The 20420-nt window shown below is 36.3% G+C and overlaps 1 protein-coding gene across 4 annotated transcripts; it reads left to right on the plus strand.

Annotated features, from left to right (window-relative positions):
- The first annotated feature begins 313 nt into the window (after positions 1-313).
- Positions 314-20375, plus strand: LOC127654828 (MOB-like protein phocein). Of its 4 annotated transcripts, XM_052142291.1 has the most exons (9): positions 314-422; positions 2072-2230; positions 17380-17442; positions 17624-17724; positions 17845-17887; positions 18872-18958; positions 19140-19219; positions 19360-19471; positions 19869-20374. In XM_052142291.1, exons 1-9 carry the CDS (start codon positions 420-422, stop codon positions 19998-20000), a joined length of 780 nt encoding a protein of 259 aa, XP_051998251.1. In that variant the 5' UTR covers positions 314-419; the 3' UTR covers positions 20001-20374. The 4 variants fall into 4 exon arrangements, with proteins under 4 accessions (XP_051998251.1, XP_051998249.1, XP_051998250.1 ...); XM_052142288.1 differs by lacking the exons at positions 314-422; positions 2072-2230 and adding an exon at positions 11964-12047 and having other exon boundaries at positions 19869-20375; XM_052142289.1 differs by lacking the exons at positions 17380-17442; positions 17624-17724; positions 17845-17887; ... (2 more) ...; positions 19360-19471; positions 19869-20374 and adding exons at positions 3311-3400; positions 3528-4726.
- The last annotated feature ends 45 nt before the right edge of the window (positions 20376-20420 follow it).

Below are 20420 nucleotides of genomic sequence, written 5' to 3' on the forward strand. Positions count from 1 at the left end.
AAACATTAAAACGGGTCTATTAAATGGATTTGTATCTATTAAAATTATGTTATGCTCGTTCCGGGGCGTCAAATTCGAGAATTTTCGCAGATTCTATTGGAGAAAAAAGGGAGGTTAAAGGTCAAGATTGTGCAATAACCAAATTTATTGCAATAATTACTTGCTATATTATTAATTTAAACAAAGTGTTTCTAACCAATGGTGCCTTTTAAAATAGTAAATAAAATAATAAAATGCATGTGTATAACTTTTAGACTGTTGAGGAACATTCTAGATGTCAAGACGTGGTCGGTAATGATTGTTATCTGGCACATGCGCAGTGCCGTTTTAGACGTTTCTCCTTCACGTGGGTTGCAGGAGTGAAGTGGTCCGCTTTTATGCTACTCTGTCAGACGAGCATTTTATAAAGATTTGATAAAATGGTAAGACATCTATCATTATTCCTCTCGCTACGCCATTAGGATGAGTTGGTTCTGTCATTATTTGATTTTGTTTCTGATTCCTGAGAAAACGCAGTGTTTTATAACCCTCAATCAATTGCAGCTGCAAGGTCATAGTTTAGTTATGTACTAATGCTTCGAGTTAAGTTGAGGATATTATGTCAGTTTGTTAGTAGACTTAAAGTGAATGTATAATATTATAAAATGTGTACTTAGGTGTGATCAGGATTGGTGATTACACAGAAGTGGTGACTTGGTATTTAGTAATGAAAACTTAGCTAGTCTTTGGCTCATAGACAAGCCTAAAATGTAAATCTTAAAAGTATTGTAGTAAAACAAAAGTTGTAGAATTACTTTAATGTTTGGCTTATTCTTGCAAATGTACTTAAAGATCCAAATTTATATGACAGCCTGTATTTAGTATGAATATTTTATGTTCTGTTCCAAACATGAAGGCTTAGTCTTCCAGATACTTGCCAAGTTATAAAGTTGAAATGTACTGTTAATTTGTACACTTTCATCATTAAAACTTACGATGAAATTGATGAGCCACAGTTAGTTAGGCTCGCAATAATTTCGACCGATAGCATTTCAGCAAATATGAACTTCCGGGTCATTTTGAATGGAGGAGAACACGTGCATGATGTAGAGCGACTGTGATTAATTTGTCTCGAGTTAGATTGAGGCTTAGAAATCAAATACTTGAGCTGTTGCGAACGTTCCCCTAGGGTAAACTGCGACAACATTTTGAAGATACTTAACTTGACTTGTACTTAAGTGAATATCAAACAGTAACCACACTTTACTTTGTGTCATTCATGATAGCGAATGGGTTTTTGTTGTTGTGGTATAACACTTTCCTTTGCCTTGATGTATTATGAGGTCAGGTGAACTGCACAAAATTCTAGAATTTTCAGGAACTTTCACTATATTGTGCAACCTTGGAGTTTATGATGCTGTCTGCCCTTTGTCCTTGAGCTGGATGGCAAACATTTACAAAACCTCCAACTTCTCCCCCTCCCCCTCATGAACCCTCAACATCTCCTATCCCATTGACTCTCCCTCACACGCGACCTTCTCTCAAGGTTGCGCTGTTGTCAGACAAGCAACTGCTCTTGTCTTTAAAATGGTACATTTAGGGGTGATGAAACCGTATTTACCAAGTAATCTACTTTGATTATGCATTGAAATTTGTTGCCTAATTATTGCCTAGAATGGCATATAAAAAAAGGTAATCCAAAGATTTTTTCATAAACATAAATTTTATGTGGTTTTAAAATCTTTGAATGCCTTTTTTGCACAAAATGTAGAGGACTTCACTGCAGTATGTTTACGTAAAAATAATTAATTTAATCATATTTTTTGGATTGCTGAATATCAAGAGGAACATATTTAGTCCCTTCTGGTGTTATCCTGCCCTCTTTTTGAGTTAACACCCCACTTTGGAGATCATTGAGCTGCAGCAGATACCTACTTGAAGACCTGTAGTCTTTCTCTTTGATTTTCTGTAAGGACCCCTGGTGGTTCTTTTAAATTGAATGCTGCTTAATGGTGCATTCAATTGTTCAACAGTGCTACAAAAACATGCATTCCATAAATCTACATTACACTAAACATGTCTTTGCCCACAGCAGGCTTTCCGGAAATTTCTTCCTATGTTTGACCGTGTATTGGTGGAGCGGTTAGCTGCAGAGACTGTGACAAAAGGAGGTATCATGATTCCAGAAAAGTCTCAATCCAAGGTGCTGCAGGCTACAGTGGTAGCAGTGGGACCAGGATATGCCAACAAGGTGATAACTTGTGATTTTAATGTAAATAAATTTTTTGTGAATGTAAGATATGTTCAGGGTTTTTCGTGGCTCAAAATGAAGCGGAGGTTTGACCATACTAATCAAAAAAGTGACGTTAAGAACACGTAAATGTTGGCTTTGCGTTAATACACTCCCAATTACCTGGCAACTGAATTCTATTGTTCATTGTCATCTATTTTTTAATTTAGTTTTAGTCCTGTGTCAAATGTTCTATTTAGTTTTTATCATATTTTTTATTTTTTTTGTCAAGTTTTAGTTGACAATGTCTGGGCGTTTTAGTCAATGAAAACTATTGACATTTTAGTAACATTTAGTCACTGAACACTGTAAAAAAATTTTAGTCATGAGAGTATTATTGATAAGCATTTGTCAATCTAGTCTATCCAAAACCAATATATATATATATATATATATGTTATACACACACACACACGTTATTGTTGTTGTCATTTTAGTATTATTTTTCACATAAGAGTGATCTTATCATGATGATCTCATGATGATGACGTTGTGAGCTGCAAACAGTGGGGGGGTGAGCGACTAGCATCTAGTTGCGGACCGGGAGAGCGACTATCTCTCCCGGTCTCGACTCCCGCTCAGATTGGGTGTCTTCCTCGACTGGTTGAAGTAGCTCTGACCGCACAGAGAATGACAGTTTTGGAGTTGTTTATTTACATGGCACACTCCCATATTATATGAACTGTAATTAAGGATGAAATAAAGATATATCGCCACGCTGGGATCTGTTTTACTATCAGACACTCGAGCTGCAGCGCTCCTCGTCTCGCGTGTCATTATATGATCTCACGTTACGTTAATTGACATCAAGCGACTATTCGACAACGGAATTGTTTTTATTATTATTGTAGAGATTTGCAGTTACGAATGACAATCCTCAGAGTGCAATGCTTGTTAGTGTTTTCCATGAAAACACCCACCACAGTTTTGTAGACAGCCGGAGGTGGCATGACATTTGACAGAGGTGGCCGCCTAGTAATTCTCTGTGCAGGAAAAACCCTGAGGTTGTGCCACAGAGTTTAATAGTTGTCTGTCTTGCAGGATGGGAATGTAACACCCGTGTGTGTCAAAGTTGGAGAGAAAGTTTTGCTGCCAGAGTATGGAGGAACTAAAGTTGTTCTTGATGATAAGGTTGGAACATTCATCATGTTCAGAATCTTGGATAACTGATCTTGCTAAACAGAAAGCTCCTTTCTTTGTGTAGATTTCTAGCTCTTGACCTGCCATGCTAACGTTACATATTAATTTTCTTTTGTAGGACTATTTCCTGTTTCGAGATGGAGATATTCTTGGCAAATATGTAGATTGAAGTCTGCTTGTTGTCCAACCATCTGTGTCATTCTGGTGTTGAGAAAATGGTTTCTAATTTTTTCCTTTTTTTCTGTCATTCGATTGTAAATACATATGATCATGTTTTGTTACAATAAAGTTATCTGGATGTTCTACCTTGGTGCTTTCTTATAGAAATACATGTAACAAAAGAGTTTAGAATTGAAAGTGTGAGCGGTGTAACATGGATTTTGACTATTAGAAAACAACACAATGATTCTCTTTCATGAAAAGGGAGCAGAGGAAATTTCCATGTAAATGGTTCATCAATCCATTCTTACAATAATTGTTACATTGATTTAAATGACCAATGACTAGCTGTAGAATTTTACAGTGGGGTTTTATTGTGTTTCTATAATCTGTCATTATAAATGTACAAATTATAGGTGTTACTAGAAGTTGGACAAGGATAACAAACACCTTTATTCCCCTAATTGATTATGAATCTGTGCTGCAGGTGAGCAGAAGGTATTGCTATTGTACAGGGACAAAATTGTACAGTGCATTCTGAAATTAAACTGACTTATATTTTACTGATATTATGTTTTAGAAAGGTGCGCGCACACACACACACACACATATAGAGGGGTCCAAAAGTCTGGGATCACTAGTGAATATACTTCCATTATGCAATCTTTTATAATGCTATTATTATTAATTTTCACATTGCAAATTGAATTATCAGCAAAATGATTAAAGTGAAAAGTTGAGCTGAAACATTTACTTAAATACATTTACTGAATTCTTAGTACAATGCACAGACTCCCACAAATTTGTGCAAATGCCAAACCTGCTGATCCATGTAAACACTGCATATTTGAATGATGTTCCAAAACAATTTGTATTGTGTGCTTCAATGAAAGCAAGCAAATTTGACCTCTAGTACAAAGGAGTAAAAGTAACAAATTTGCTTGCTTAAGTGACAGAAATTGTGCAGAATCTTATATGTCTTTATATTTTGATAGTTCTTGTTTGTTTTAAACTAATATTTTCAATGATTAAATGAAAAGGTCCCATCCCACCAGACATTTAATGTGGTCTAATCTTAGAAAACGACCTCACTATGTTAGAAATTTAAGTGCAGGTAATTTGGTACTTTTGGACATAAACTAAGGTTCTGTCAATAAACGCCTCTAAAAGAAAATACTTGTGCATTCCATGAAGTTACTATAGTGCGCTGTGGCCAATTATTTCAAGTAGAAAAACACCAAAAACTTGAAAAACTGAATGTAGAAGGTGAGTCTTTGAACAAGAAGGCCCTTGGTCAATAAGGTGACCAAAAGCCCAATGGATAATGATTCCAGCTGCACTTCATCAGTCACAATTTTGAGGCTAGATGGAAGTAGTAAAATACTTATGACATGCCACCTGGAACAGAGACTGTTTAGCCCTGAAATGGACTTTGAGGAGCTTCCCGCAGGTCACTTGACAAACCTAAAAGTATGAGGATATGTATTCATTCGTTAATTTGTTTCTCAATAGCCAGAGGACTTGGAGCAAAATGCAAAGAGATTCTAGAAAGATCATGGTTAAGTGTATCCATCTGTCTGTGGTTGTACTTGCTTTTTATGATTATCATCCGCTCTGAAATCTATGCCCCTTTGCCATATTATGAAATGTAGAACACTAAAAGTGGATAGGCTGATTTAAATGGATTGTATTAGTATAAATGGACAACACGTGTTTATAGAATTTACTTGTGCAGTGCATTCAGCATCAAAGTAAGTTGAATGAAACTGCTAATATTTAACTTTTTTCAGCAATTATGGACCACAGAGTTGAGCATATTTAATGAGCATATTATTGAAAATCAAAATGAATCAAAAGCATTAACCATAAATGTCACACAATGCAACATTGTACAATATAATACTAATTAAAATAACACAATAAACTACACTTACAAGTAGTGTAATGATCAATAAAAAGGTGTGTACACTATCTGGTTAGGGGTTATTTTAAGCTTTTAAAAGTCACCAGAACTGCAAAAACTGGTGCCCCAACTGTGACTGTGAAAGAACACCAAGGTTGGTATTGGGGCAGGCCCAATGTCCCCTTTAATTAAAAATAAATAAACATGATTAAAAATAAATAAACATGATAACAATACATGAGTGCTTCTTTTGGATTGTTAATTTTGTATTCATAGAACAGCATATTGTGCCATTGAATGATGATAATTTTATTGTGTGATTTGGAATTAAATGATGAGTACATCAGAGTAAAAGGTAATTAAATGCAATACAGATTACCATTAGGGTACAGGGGCATAATATTGATTCACTCATCACACAACTAGTTTATCTGGTGATGACACCTTTTTAACTGTAAATTCTCCTCCCCACCCATTAGGTGATGATATGCACAAAGAATTAGAATAGCCTAAAACAAAAGAAGAATGTGAAAGTAAAAGTGTAGAGTAGTTTAATAAAAAAGGACTTGAATATTAATCTGTTTCTAACCCACACTTATCATTTACATTTATTCATTTGGCAGAAGCTTTTATCCAAAGCAACACACGTGTCCTGAGTTGCACTTTAATAACTGTCACTTTATAACTGTCTGCTACCTCAATAACTGCTATGTGCATAGAACATTATCTCATAGTATGTTATGTTTACATTTTTAGAAACTGTCATCTTTTTGCACTACTGAGAACTGGTCGGCGCTGCACTGTCTATTGTCCTGTTCATTGTCAGTAATTTGTTGTACTGTCCTGTACTTTTTGCACATGTTTGCACGTGCACTTTATATAGGTATATATAGGTAGTTTATATAGGTATTTTATTTCGTTGTGTAGTCTCATGTGGTCCTATGTTGGTCCTTTGTTGTTTTTATGTAGCACCATGGTCCTGGAGGAACGTTGTCTCGTTTTGCTGTGTACTGTACTAACTGTATATGGTTGAAACGACAATAAAAACCACTTGACTTGACTTGACTTGACTTACAAAAGAGGACTGATATCATAAGTTATTTATCTTAAGGAAACAAAGTTTCAATTGCATCAGAATAATAGTATTCAGGACAGACTAGTGTGCAACAACAATACATACATACATATATACATTGATATATATATAGAGAGAGAGAGAGAGAATGAGTCTGCTTCACGGATGGAGTTGGGAAGGTCATTCCACCAACGAGGTACAGTGAAGCCGAAAGTCTGGGAAAGTGATCTGGTGCCTCTTTGTATGCACAACAAGGCACAGCTCATTAGCCGACTGCAGGCTTCTCTACAGGGATGACTTTAGGTTAGCTGGAGCAGACCCAGTGACTGTTCTGTCAGCATCAGAGCCTTGAATTTGATATGTGCTGCCACCAGCAGCCAACTTATCAAATTGCTTCTGAAGATATGGGGTCGTATAGATTATTTTTGTGCTGCCTTTATGCTTTTTTGAGCTACAAAATGTAAGTAACCATTCACTTGCATTGTATGGACCTACAGAGCTGAGCTATTCTTCTAAAATAATTTGTTTAGTGTTCTGCAGAAGAAAGAAAGTCATACACATCTGGGATGGAATGAGGGTGAGAAAAGGATTAGAGAATTTTCATTTAGAATCAGAATCCGCTTTATTGCCAAGTATGCTTACACATACAAGGAATTTGTCTTTGTGACAAGAGCTTCTGGTGCACAACAATATAAAAAACAACACAAAAACAGCAGCAAGACATGGTTATAATAAAAAAATTATTATACATACATACATACATACATACATACACAAAGAAACACACCTTCATACATACACACATACACATACGTATTGCAAATCTAATACAAATCCATTAAATAAAGTACAAAAATACAGTATGTAATGATATGTTGGATAACATAAATAGACAAAACTGTGCATTGCACAAATTATTGCTCAATGGGGCGGCTTTAACTGTTTATGAGATGGATAGCCTGAGGGAATAACTGTTCCTGTGCCTGACGGTTCTGGTGCTCAGAGCTCTGTAGCGTCGGCCAGAAGGCAACAGCTCAAAAAGGTAGTGGGATTCAGAGTGATTTTTACAGCCTTTTTCCTCACTCTGGAAGTGTATAGTTCTTGAAGGGGGCAACCAATAATCCTCTTAGCAGTCCGAACTTTCCTCTGTAGTCTTCTGATGTCTGATTTCGTAGCTGCACCAAACCAGACCAGTTATTGAAGTGCAGAGGACAGACTCAATGACTGCTGAGTAGAACTGCATCTAGAGCGCCTGTGGCAGGTTGAACTTCCTCAGCTGGCGAAGGAAGTACAACCTCTGATGGGCCTTTTTCACAATGTAGTCAATGTGTGTCTCCCACTTCAGGTCCTGTGAGATGGTACTGCCCAGGAACCTGAATGACTCCACTGCTGCCATGGTGCTGTTTAGAATGGTGAAGGGGGACAATGTTGGGGTGTTCCTCCTAGTCCACAATCATCTCCACCGGTTTGAGCGTGTTCAGATCCAGGTTGTTGTGCTTGCACCAGTGAGCCTTCCGTTCAACCTCCTTTCTGTATGCAGACTCATTGTCATATTGGATGAGGCTGATGACAGTGGTGTAATCTTCAGGAGCTTGACAGAGGGATCCTTGGTGGTGCAGTCATTGGTGTAGAGGGAGAAGAGTAGTGGGGAGAGCATACATCCCTGGGGGGCACCAGTGCTGATGGTACAGTTGCTGGAAGTGAATTTCCCCTTTATGACAAGGTGCTGCCTGTCTGTCAGAAAGCTGGTAATCCACTGACAGATAGACATGGGAACAGGGAGTTGATTTAATTGATTAAATTATGTTTAAATGCTAATAAAACAACATACAGAAATGTTTTTTTTTTTTTAATGTACAAAACATTTTTTATTTTTTATTTTTTTTACTGCTGCTGCTGAAAATGACAGCAAAATCCTGCGCCTGCAGATTAGGACATACTGATTTGCAAAATCATACAAGTTTATAAGTTTGATGTAGCATTTTGTGTGTTCACAAAATGCAGGGATTTTTGTGTGTTTGCTGGGATTCAAGGAAATTTGCTTGCCAATTTACAATATTAGTCTTACATATTCAACTGAGGAGGGATGTGCAATTATTTTGGTACTGGGTCCACATCAGCCGTTAAGTAGAACATGGAACAGAGAAGATAAAATGTTCTGCATAGTTGTATCTTTTTTGTGTGATTTTCTCTCCTTTTCTCCCCAATTTGGACTGCCCAAATCCCAATGCGCTTTAAGTCCTTGTGGTGGAGTAGTGACTTGCTTCAATCTGGGTGGCGGAGGAGGAATCTCAGTTGCCTCCGTGTCTGAGACCGTCAATCTGCACATTTTATCACATGGCTTGATGAGTGCATTACCACGGAGACCTAGCGCATGTGGAGCCCTCACACTATTCTCTGTGGTATCCATGCACAACTCACCATACGCCCCACTGAGAGCGAGAACCACATTATAGCGACCACGAGGAGGTTGCCACATGTGACTCTACCCTCCCTTGCAACCGGGACAATTTGGTTGCTTAGGAGACCTGGCTGGAGTCACTCAGCACGCCCTGGATTCAAACTAGCGACTCCAGGGGTGGTAGTCAGCGTATTTTCTCGCTGAGCTACCCAGGCCCCCATAGTTATATCTTTTAAGCCCAGAAGTACGAGTGCACTCATGCACTCAATGAATGATGCACAATTTTCTGAGTGTATACTGATGGGACAATTCTGCGATTGCTTGAAGTTTTGCAGCTACTTTTCTATCAAGTGTTATATATATATGAATAAATGAGTATAATTATACAATTTTTATTTTACCATACTTTTTTATTTGGTAATTTAGTTTTGAATTTAACACTCTACATCAGGAGTCTGGTTTAATAGTAAAATAAAATATTCTGAAATTCTGGTCCCTTAAAAAGTGGGAGGCACATATACAAACTTTTGTAATTCCTACACCGTTCACCTTTTTGAACGGTGTAGATACCTTGGATGTAAATACCCTCAAATTAAAGCTGAAAGTCTGCAGTTAAAGCACATTTTGTTCGTTTCATTTCACATCCATTATGGTGGTGTATAGAGCCAAAAAGATTAGAATTGTGTCGATGTCCCAATATTTATCTGTAATTATCATTTCTAGAGTTTTTCTCTAGTAGAAATGGTAATTACAGATATCTACAATTGATTTATTACTAGTACAAATAGATATATCTAATTAAGTTGTTACTAGAAATAAAATCAATTGTAGATATCTGTAATTGAATTATGACTAGCCAGAACTTAATTAAAGATATCTTTAATATGGTTTTGACTAGACATAATTCAGTTACAGCTATCTACAATTCTGATCTTTAAAGATATCCTAATGAAAAAAAAATGTATATCTGAAACTAAGATATGACTAAGCAAAACATAGTCAAAATTTTATAAGAGATATCTTTATATAATTTAAATAATTTCTAGTCAATTTTCATTTAAAGATATATGGATATCTCAATTTAATTACAGACCATGAATATCTTTACCTGAAGATATCTGGAATTATTAATCTGACTGAGAAGAAATTTGAAAAATTCCTTTACAGATATCTAAAATGATTATGCAAATTGCCTCATGCCCCACCTTAAAATAAATAAATAAATAAACAGTCCTAACTCGGATATTTTTGCCGTCCGTATGCCATTTTGTCTGATAAAGAATTGATCTTTTAATGTTAGTCTTGCATGTTTGGTTGATTCTAAATAGAATTTTGCAATTAAAAAAATAAATAAAAATCCAATAATAAAGAACAATGATGATGAAGCACTTGTAAAAATGATTTGTATCAACCATCATTCCCATATAATCTCACATAAAATCAGAAGATACCCCTACATTTGCTCAAAGATCAATTGCACATTGTATGTCTGCAGTGGGCATGTAATTATAAGAAACGAACTGTATTGATCCATGTCTTATCACTCCAACACAGCAGTACTCTCAGTGTTGCTTTTACACACTGTCATCAAGTGGGCTATAACGGTATTCAAATAATACACAAACATGTTTAATATACTAATTAATGTATTTAATTGTTAGTACCATTAACTAATATAGGATATGTATTAATTCAGAATACAGAAGTTATAGTAACTAAGAAATTCACACCCACTTATCAGTTATGACCGATCATTTAAATTCTTAAATGAGGCTTCTCTCTATTCAATTGACTGAGTTTAAAAATTGTAATAGATTAAAAAATATGGGTGCCTTGATTTTGAAGCATTAAACCACTACATCATGAATTTATTTACACAATTTAACATTTTAAAGATTGCATAATAATAAATTCAACAGACCTTTGTGGTGGTCTGTCTTTATTAATCATTTACACTTACATTGGTCCGTGTTGCAACATATAACAATCGCTACACATTATGGAGTCATTTTAACATATATTAATGCATTAAGAAATTGTTTAGGCTATTTAGTTGTCAAGCATCGACTTATTCTTTCTAGCACTACGGGTAAGCAACAGGAAATGAAGGGCGGTGTGTAATGTGTCATTGCACGTCACAACACAGCAGATCGACTAGGGGTAAGGGCAATTTAGATATCTGAAAATATAATTTTGACTAGTCAAAACTGTATTACAGATATCCAGGGGCGAAAATTTCATCAAAATGTTGGGGGGGGACAATAAACATAACAATTCTCAAGTGCAATTTTTGAAGGGGACACCAAGGGGTTTTTTGTTGTTGCCCCGTTTGCATTTGTATTATTTTATTTCTTAAACAATTATTTTAAGAATATATCATTATATTATTTACAATACACATATTTTAATTATATTTTAGGGGGGGACAACCCTCAGATATTGTGGGGGTCTTGACCCCGACCCCTGCGATTTCCGCCTATGCAGATATCTAATCGTCTTTGTGGATGTGTGATGTTACAAGTGACGGAATCTATGACGTCATTGCAGATATCTTAAATGGAATTTCAACTAGGCAAAATATATTAACAGATGTATTTAATGTTCTTACTTACTAGTCAAATTATAATTGTAGATATCTCAAATATTGGTATATTGACAGATAATGGGGTGTTGCATCTATTATCTGGCAACCCTGAACATATTAAAAGCTTGTGGATGCACGATAGGTCCCAAAGCCAGATGAATTAAAGATCTAATAAAAAACTTCATTATAAATCGACCATCAAACACCCCGTAGAACCGGGACTGGGGTGGACTATTCCTGTAATGTTATAAAGAATGACACAAACCCCCAATATCAGTTCAAACGTTTTTATTTTAATCTAAAATACTTATTACCCAGATAAAAAGCATCCCGACAGCAAGTCTGCCAGGACACTAATCGACGTCGTCTAAAATATGTTTTGATGTCACTTGTCTCCAAATGTATCTGAATCGTCCACTGGGGGCGCGCTGTCAAACAAACTCTAAATCTGTCGAGATGGTCATGGCGGAGGGCACAGCTGTTCTGAGGAGGAATAGACCAGGCACCAAGGCGAAGGTAAACGAGCAGAGACTAGCAATTTCACAATTTTCAAAATAACAGTACAGTTTATAATCTATACCATGAAGTAATATTTAAATAATAAACGATTAGTTTTCTTGTTAGCGGAAGCCGAAGCTAAGTTCAATAGCTAAGCTAGCAGTTAGCCGAGAAAAACTAACTAGATTCGCAAATGAAATAATTGTCTGAATTCTAAGAAAATGTTTAATACGACAGGATTTATTCTATTTTTCCTTAAAGTAAGTGAATATAGAATAATATAGGAATACGTGTCTGAAGCGGCAGTTTTTAATGATTTAGTTGTTTGGCTAAAAGCAGTTAGCCAACAGCCGTGTGAAAGTACCCGTATGACTCATATTCAAGCTGAAACATTAAATGTAAAACTCAGTTGCCTTATTATAACTAGTATTATAACATGCATGCATACACTGGCGGTCAAACGTTTGGAACAATGTACAGATTTTGGTCTTATGGAAAGTAATTGGTACTTTTCTCTAAAGTGGCATTCGACTGATCATAATGTATAGTCAGGATATTAATAACGTGAAAGATTAAAATTACAATTTGGAAAAAAAAAATAAAAATAATTTCAGAGCGTGTTAAACTACTTCAAAGAGTTCTCATCAAAAAAAATCCTCCATGTGCAGCAATGACAGCTTTGCAGATCCATTCTAGCTGTCAGTTTGTTCAGATACTCAGGTGATATTTCACCCCACACTTCCTGTAGAACGTGCCATAGGTGTGGCTGTCTTGTCGGGCACTTCTCACACAACTTACAGTCTAGCTGATCCCACAAAAGCTCATTGGGTTTAAGATTCATAACACTCTTTCTCTAATTAACTGTTGTCTAATGTCTGTGTTTCTTTGCCCACTTTAACCTTTTCTTTTTCTGTTTCAAAAGTGTCATTTTCTTTGCAAATCTTCCCATAAGTCCTGCACCCTGAGTCTTCTCTTTACTGTTGTACATGAAACTGGTGTTGAGCAGGTAGAATTCAATGAAGCTGTCAGCTGAGGAATAGGGATGCACAGATACCACTTTTTCTCTTCTGATTCCGTCCGATATTGATCCGATACCAGTGTTGATTTTTGCATAATCAGTTTAGAATATTTGTACATTATTTTGTGGAAATAATTGTGTGCTCTCTTAATATGTAAAGAAACACAAACCTCTAACTACACATTATTTAAATATAAATGTATAGCTTATTAAGAAACACTTTATTAACTACTGGATAATGTAACAGTAAAATTAACAGTAATTCCAGTATAAGTCATCAGTAGAAAGTAAGCAGTTTTTTTTGTATCTGGAATTTAAAGGACTAGGATCTCTTTTTTTTGTTCAATTTAGTTGTAAGATATCAGCTCACTTTTCACAGTTATTATTTGGAACCAATTCAACTTAAATATTATTATCATTTGTAAACAAATAATAATATAATAGTAATATATTTTAATTAGAGGTCGACCGATATTGGTTTTTTCAGGCCGATGCCGATCTTTTGAAATCCGGGTCGGCCGATGGCCGATTAATGCTGCCGATTTATTTTGGCCGATATGTGCTTGTTTTTAACCTCTTATTTGAACCTTTTATTTGAAAGATAAAATGTAACACACATAATTACTTAAGATAGACAACATTTCTCAACAAATACATTTATTGAACACTTGACCAATCTGCACTTGTACACTTAAATTAAAAATGTATAATGTAAAAACATATTGTATAAATAATGTATAACAAATATATTAAATAAACAAAGCAGGTGTTACTGAACTGCTCCGAGACCACGAAGGTTGAGATCCAAATGCAGCTTTAATTAAGGGGCAATCCAGACACGTAATCCAATATTCAGAGCATCCAAGAGAAGCACAGGCATAACTAGGGGTGGGTATCGTTAAGGTTTTAATGGTATTACTATCTTACCGATACTGCTTATCGATCCGGTACTTTAACGGTACTCTTAACGTTCTTTGTTCTATATATATATATGTATCTATATATATATATATATATATATATATATAAACATTTTATTTCAGGAAGGTCTACTAACATTACTGTTCAGGTGTGGTCTAAAAAGAAATCTAATAAAGTAATCAATTGTAAAATAACACTGCATAGTTTATCATAGATTAATCCTTATTAATGCAGAAATTATTCATTCAAGAGCTGTAAGTGATTTTCTCTTTGCCTTTTGTTGTTTGATTCGCAGTGGCTCAATCGTCACACGTTTAATAGACAGCTTCCATCTTAAGACCGAGTTCAGATCTAATAAGCTCCTGATGCAGCATATTTTCTCCCCAACTATTTTCATAACTACGTCCAATTAAGACATAAACTGTGTTTAAGTGAATCTCCAAGCCGGTCGTTTTGACATTTTTGTGTATAGTTGATCGTTTAGACGCATGAAACCCAAAGTAGCCTATACTTTGCTTGTCTCTTTGCGGTCTGTTTCGGAGCGCGCGCCGCATTGGGAACGGTATCTCTTGCGCTCTTTTGATTATTAAACGCGTCCCGCAATTTAGCAACAGTAGCTAGACTGCATTTTACAACAATCACCGATCGTGCTGATTCTGACGTTAAGTTTGAGTTTTAGGGAGAAATGTCAGTGCACCGCTGTGAAGGGAAGGAAGTTGTGCTAGACAGAATGCGGCTTATGTATAAATATTCTTTTTATAATTTTGGAAGGCGAAATCTAAAATAAAATCAGACTAATAATCACATATCTAAACCAGGCTATGTTTGAATGTTTAGTTCTGTCAGTCATTATGCTGGGCTCGTGTTGGGCTCGTTTTGTGCTCGCTGTGGCACCGCGTGAGCGAGTTCTCTCTCTCTCTCACTGCGAATAGCTAAATTGCATCACAGACAAATGGTTTCATATTATTATACATAGAAATGGCTGGCGATATAAAATAACTTTCTCTTTATAGCAATAAAGAATGTATTTTCTTAATTTCTCCAGTACCGACAGCAGAACCGGTAACGTCCGAGCTTACCAAAGCCAGTCCTTCAATAGCATATACTGCGTTGGTATATTTTTATTACTTATTTATCTGCATTGAGTGACTACCCTCTCAAATATAAGACACACAAACAGAACAAATAAAAGTCTCAGATTCACTGTCTGTAATTGCAAAATTCTTGCTTGCTTATTGTGACATGATAGCAACCCTTCTGCTGTGATAATGCAACTTCAGCTACGCTATCAATATCCAAAGTAGCCGAACGTCATGTCAACTATCGCGTTTGTCACGTTTTTTCTTGAAGTTGGCAGTAACGTATCAAAAGTTTTAATTAAATCTAAAGAAGTTATACAAATTTAACCCTTACTGTTTTCTCCAAGGAACTTAGCTCCTTCGTTAGGCACTGGATGAGGTCTGTTCACTCTACTGGAAAATGACTCTAGGGGCAGTGTGTGCGTCGAACACGTGTTCCACAACAACACTAGGCTGCCCACAGATGCGCCTGCCTAATAATCGGCTTGATATGCGTGGATATTGGCCGATGCTGATTATGTAAAAAATGCAAAAAATCGGCCGATTAATCGGTCGACCTCTAATTTTAATACATCTCAATCGTGCACCTTTAACTTTTAAGCCCTCACGCTTTTATGTTGACATTCTGAACTCTCCAGGATGTCCTGTATGTATCTGTTTGTAGCCAAGTTCACAGTAGTTTAATTTGCTAATTCAAATTATGGTTAAAAAAAAAAAAAAAAAAAAAAAAGCACCCCAGTGCCATTCTAAATTACTATTAAGATTCAACTTTATTGTCATTGTGCAGAGTACAGGTACAGAGCCCAATGAAATGTTGTTTTCGCATATCCCAACTAAGCTGGTGTCAGACATGAAACAGCGCCCCTGGAGCAGATAGGGTCAAGGGCCTTGCTCAAGGGCCCATCAGTGGTATCTTGGCGGTGCTGGGGTTTGAAACCCCGACCTTTCGGTCAGTAACCCAGAGCCGCCACCAATGGCCCTGCCATATTATAAGTGAACCGAACTATTGAGCTTCTACATCTGAGATGTTGTTCTTGAGTTGCGCTCAAATATTGTGCACTGCCTGGAGGCTAAAAATAGGCGTGTGTAAACAGAGCAGCGCCATTCACTGACGTGCTTGAGCTGCGTGTGTATTTTATATATTTAATTATAAAACACAGCCTTTTGTGATTCACAGATGGCTTTGAATAAAATGCACGAGTCATATGAACTACTTTTCAATTGTGTTTTTATGGTTCTATTATGTCATTTTTTGAGCTTGACAGTAACAAACATGACTAACACACAGTATCAGATTTGGATCCGGCTCATTGGACCGATACCCGATCCATCTAAAAGCTTCAGTATCGGAGCCGATACCGATCCAGGTATTGGATCGGTGCATCCCTACTGAGGACATGCGAGGCATCTATTTCTCAAATGAGAGACTCTGATGTACTTATCCTTTTGTTTAGTTGTACTTCTGGCCTTCCACATCTCTTTTTGTCATTATTAGAGCCAGTTGTCCTTTGTCTTTGAAGACGGTAGTGTACATCTTTGTATGAATTCTTCAGTTTTTTGCAACTTTTGTATAGACTTCATTCCTCAAAACAATGATTGACTGACGAGTTTCTAGAGAAAGCTGTTTCTTTTTTGATGTTTTTGACCTAATATTGATCTTAAGACATGCCAGTCTATTGCATACTTTGGCAACTCAAAAACAAACACAAAGACAAAGTTAAGTCTCATTTAATGAACGAAATAGCTTTCAACTGTGTTTGATATAATGGTAAGTGATTTTCTTGTACCAAATTAGCAATTTAGCATGATTACTCAAGGATAAGGTGTTGGCAGCTGGAAATATGTCCTGTCTCGATTTTTATCAAAAATGACTTTTTTCAAATAGTGATGGTGCTGTTTTTTACATCAGTAATGTCCTGACTATACTTTGTGATCAGTTGAATGCCACTTTGGTGAATTAAAGTAACAATTTCCTTCAGAAACGTCAAAAACTGTACATTATTCCAAACTTTTGGCTGCCATTATATATTTTTAGTTTAGCTAATATAGTAGGATTTACCTTGGATTTACTGTAGTAACAGTAGGTTAACTATAGAAACAATATTTTGGAGAAAATGTTGTACATTTATATTGAATAATCTATTAGGGAAGGAATGGAATGGAATTGGTGCACTGCTTGTGGTTTTTACAATTGACATCTAATAATATTAAAACAAAAATCTGTAATTATTTTTGAAAGGGAATATATAAAGCTAGTTATTACAGAAAATGTGTACTGTTGTTTTCACCTGCTTAATACTATCCATGATTAAAACATTGTTCCGTCCATTAGGACTTCTATAACTGGCCTGATGAGTCTTTTGAAGAGATGGACAGCACTCTGGCAGTGCAACAGGTAAGGATTTTTCATCAGCATGTGTTTATGCCATAAAAACATATCAGACTCTGACTTATGGGGGAATTCAGGGTTTTCATAATCAATATACTGTTTGATAGTTGGCCACATTGATTCATTCTTGACCTGTTTTTAATTGTGTTACATTCTATAATGTTGTTATTGTCTCTTTTTGTCTTAGTATATTCAGCAGAACATTCGCTCCGATTGTTCTAACATAGAAAAGATTATGGAGCCCCCCGAGGGACAGGATGAAGGGGTGTGGAAATATGAACATCTCAGGTACATTTTTATATTCAATGTCAACTCAAATACTTTGTTGCTGTGTTATGAATGTTGGTGTACTTGGGTTTTATCCACAATATGCATTCATTGTCGTTTTTTTAATGTATTTTTTTATAGACAGTTCTGTTTGGAGCTCAATGGCTTGGCCGTTAAACTGCAGGTAATTGTCATTCTTTCACCTTTTATTACTGTATCCATTTATTAGATGGAACCTGCACTCCAAAAACAATGAAAGTAGACTGCACTATTAAAGGGGTCATGACATGAATAAAAAGTTCCCTCACTGAGCTCTTAAACATTAGCAACACCTCTACACCTACTTATTAATGCGATTATCTAATCAGCCAATCATGTGGCAGAAGTGCAATGCATAAAAGCATGCAGATACAGGTCAGAAGCTTCAGATAATGTTCACATCAACCATCAGAATGGGGTAAATGTGATCCATGATTTCGACCGTGGCATGATTGTTGGTGCCAGATGGGCTGGTTTGTGTATAACTGCTGATCTCCTGGGATTCTCATGTACAACAGTCTCTAGAGTTTACTCAGAATGGTGCTAAAATGAAAAAAAATCCAGTGAGTGGCAGTTCTGTGGACTGAAACGGTTCGAGCTGACAGAAAGGACAACACATTGAACCTTGATGTGGATGGGCTACAACAGCAGAAGACCATGTCGGGCACTTTATTTGGACCATAGTGTTCTCAATGAGTGTTTACATACTGTAAGTTTCAGAACTCAACTTTCTTCTCACTGCAAAAAGAGCATTTTTAAAACAAAGCTGGCAAAATTACTCATTCTCTACATTGTGATAGACATTTGGGAAGTAGAGAGAGCCAATCATTACAGTGGGCGTTTACTGTCAAGTCTTAAAGGAGAAGCAGCACCAAAACAGAGCATTTCTGACATGAGGGTCAGAATGAGGATGGAAAATGATCATGTTTTACAAAAATATGACTGCTTATTGTGCAAAAAACTTAAACGATATTATAAGTGAACCTCAACGAACATATTAAAAAAGGCATGTCATGACCCTTTTAATATAAATGTAACATACTTCTCCATGTCAGATACCTGATGATTCTCTCTAGTTTTCCCATTTTGCTTACAAATATGTTAAGTAAATAATGGCTTTGTCCCATAGAATGAATGTCATCCTGACACATGTACACAGATGACTGCCACTGAACAGTGGATCTTTCTGTGTGCTGCTCATAAGACTCCCAAAGAGGTAAATGTGTTCTATTTCAGAACTTGAATGTAGTCTGGAATAAAAAATTCTACTTCAATGTACCACTATCATAACACGCATTAGCTTGTGTTGATAAATGTGTTTTTGTACAGCAGAGTACACATTTTTGACAAGTGTCTTTTTCTGCTGTTGACACATTTGTGTTTCCTGTTGATCCCAGTGTCCTGCCATCGACTACACAAGGCACACCCTCGACGGAGCTGCATGTCTTCTCAACAGCAACAAGTATTTTCCCAGCCGGTGAGTTATTGAACATCTAATCTATTAAAGCATATTAATTTGGTAATTATTCAAGGACTTTCTAGCTATGAAAAGGCAATTGATGTTTTACGTGTGTTGGGTTGTGTAGTCACTGTCCTTTTTTACTGCTTTCTGTGTAGCGTCAGCATTAAGGAATCATCTGTGGCCAAACTAGGCTCTGTTTGCCGTCGGATCTATAGGATTTTCTCCCATGCTTACTTTCACCATCGCCAGATTTTTGACAAGTATGAGGTGAGCAAAAAAAGATAATGCATGTTATTTATAAATGCATGAATATTTGTTTAGCTTTTAAAGCATTTGTTCACATTTAAATAGCATTTCCTGGAGTAGTCAGTAGGAGGCATCTTTTGACCAGTAGATGAAGTTGAGATCTAATACAGTACAAAAATGTATTTTACCTAGCATAGATTTGTGCATGGTTTTTAAGGATTAGGGTATGCCATGCAACTTGTCAATGTGTAGTGTTTGAATGCAATGCCTTTCAAAACGTACACTATAGGAAGGGGTTTATTTTTTTTTAAAATTGGGTGGTAAACCATCAGTTAGGAACCACTGCTTTAGAAAGTATCTTACATCGAACAGTCTTGATCGTGACATTTATCAAGACTCTATCATATCCCTCCCACAGAATGAGACGTTCTTGTGTCACCGCTTCACTCGTTTCGTGATGAAGTACAACCTCATGTCTAAGGACAACCTCATCGTGCCCATCCTGGAAGAGGAAGTCCAGAGTGCCACTGCTGGGGAGAGTGATGCCTAAGCTGTTTCTTGCGCACAAAATTTAAGCCTCTCATCTAGACAGCAGTCATTTGACATTTGTTACTTTTCCACTCACTAATGCTTTATTTTATCTAAATTTCATTGGTCAGCTGTAACAAACATATCAACAGCTCCTTGTACATATCTCACTCCTCCATGAACTCATGTAAATCCTGCTTAGCCAGTAAGAAGTTCCTTTATTTTTTCCTCAACTATAAACAAGTCTGGTGATATTCACCCGGTCTTTTCCCTTAAGTTATTATGTGGTGGAGGGTCCTAACCTGCCCTCTTTTTTTTTTTTTAAATGAATTAAAATGAATGTTATTTTCATCGTCAATTGTTAATAAAAGACTTGTACCTAGCCTATTTTATGTCATGTCCTCGCAGTATAGTGATACACAAGATAACAATTTAATTAAAT

This window comes from Xyrauchen texanus, chromosome 14 (genome assembly GCF_025860055.1).
Source record: "Xyrauchen texanus isolate HMW12.3.18 chromosome 14, RBS_HiC_50CHRs, whole genome shotgun sequence".
NCBI classification, from domain to species: Eukaryota; Metazoa; Chordata; class Actinopteri; order Cypriniformes; family Catostomidae; genus Xyrauchen; species Xyrauchen texanus.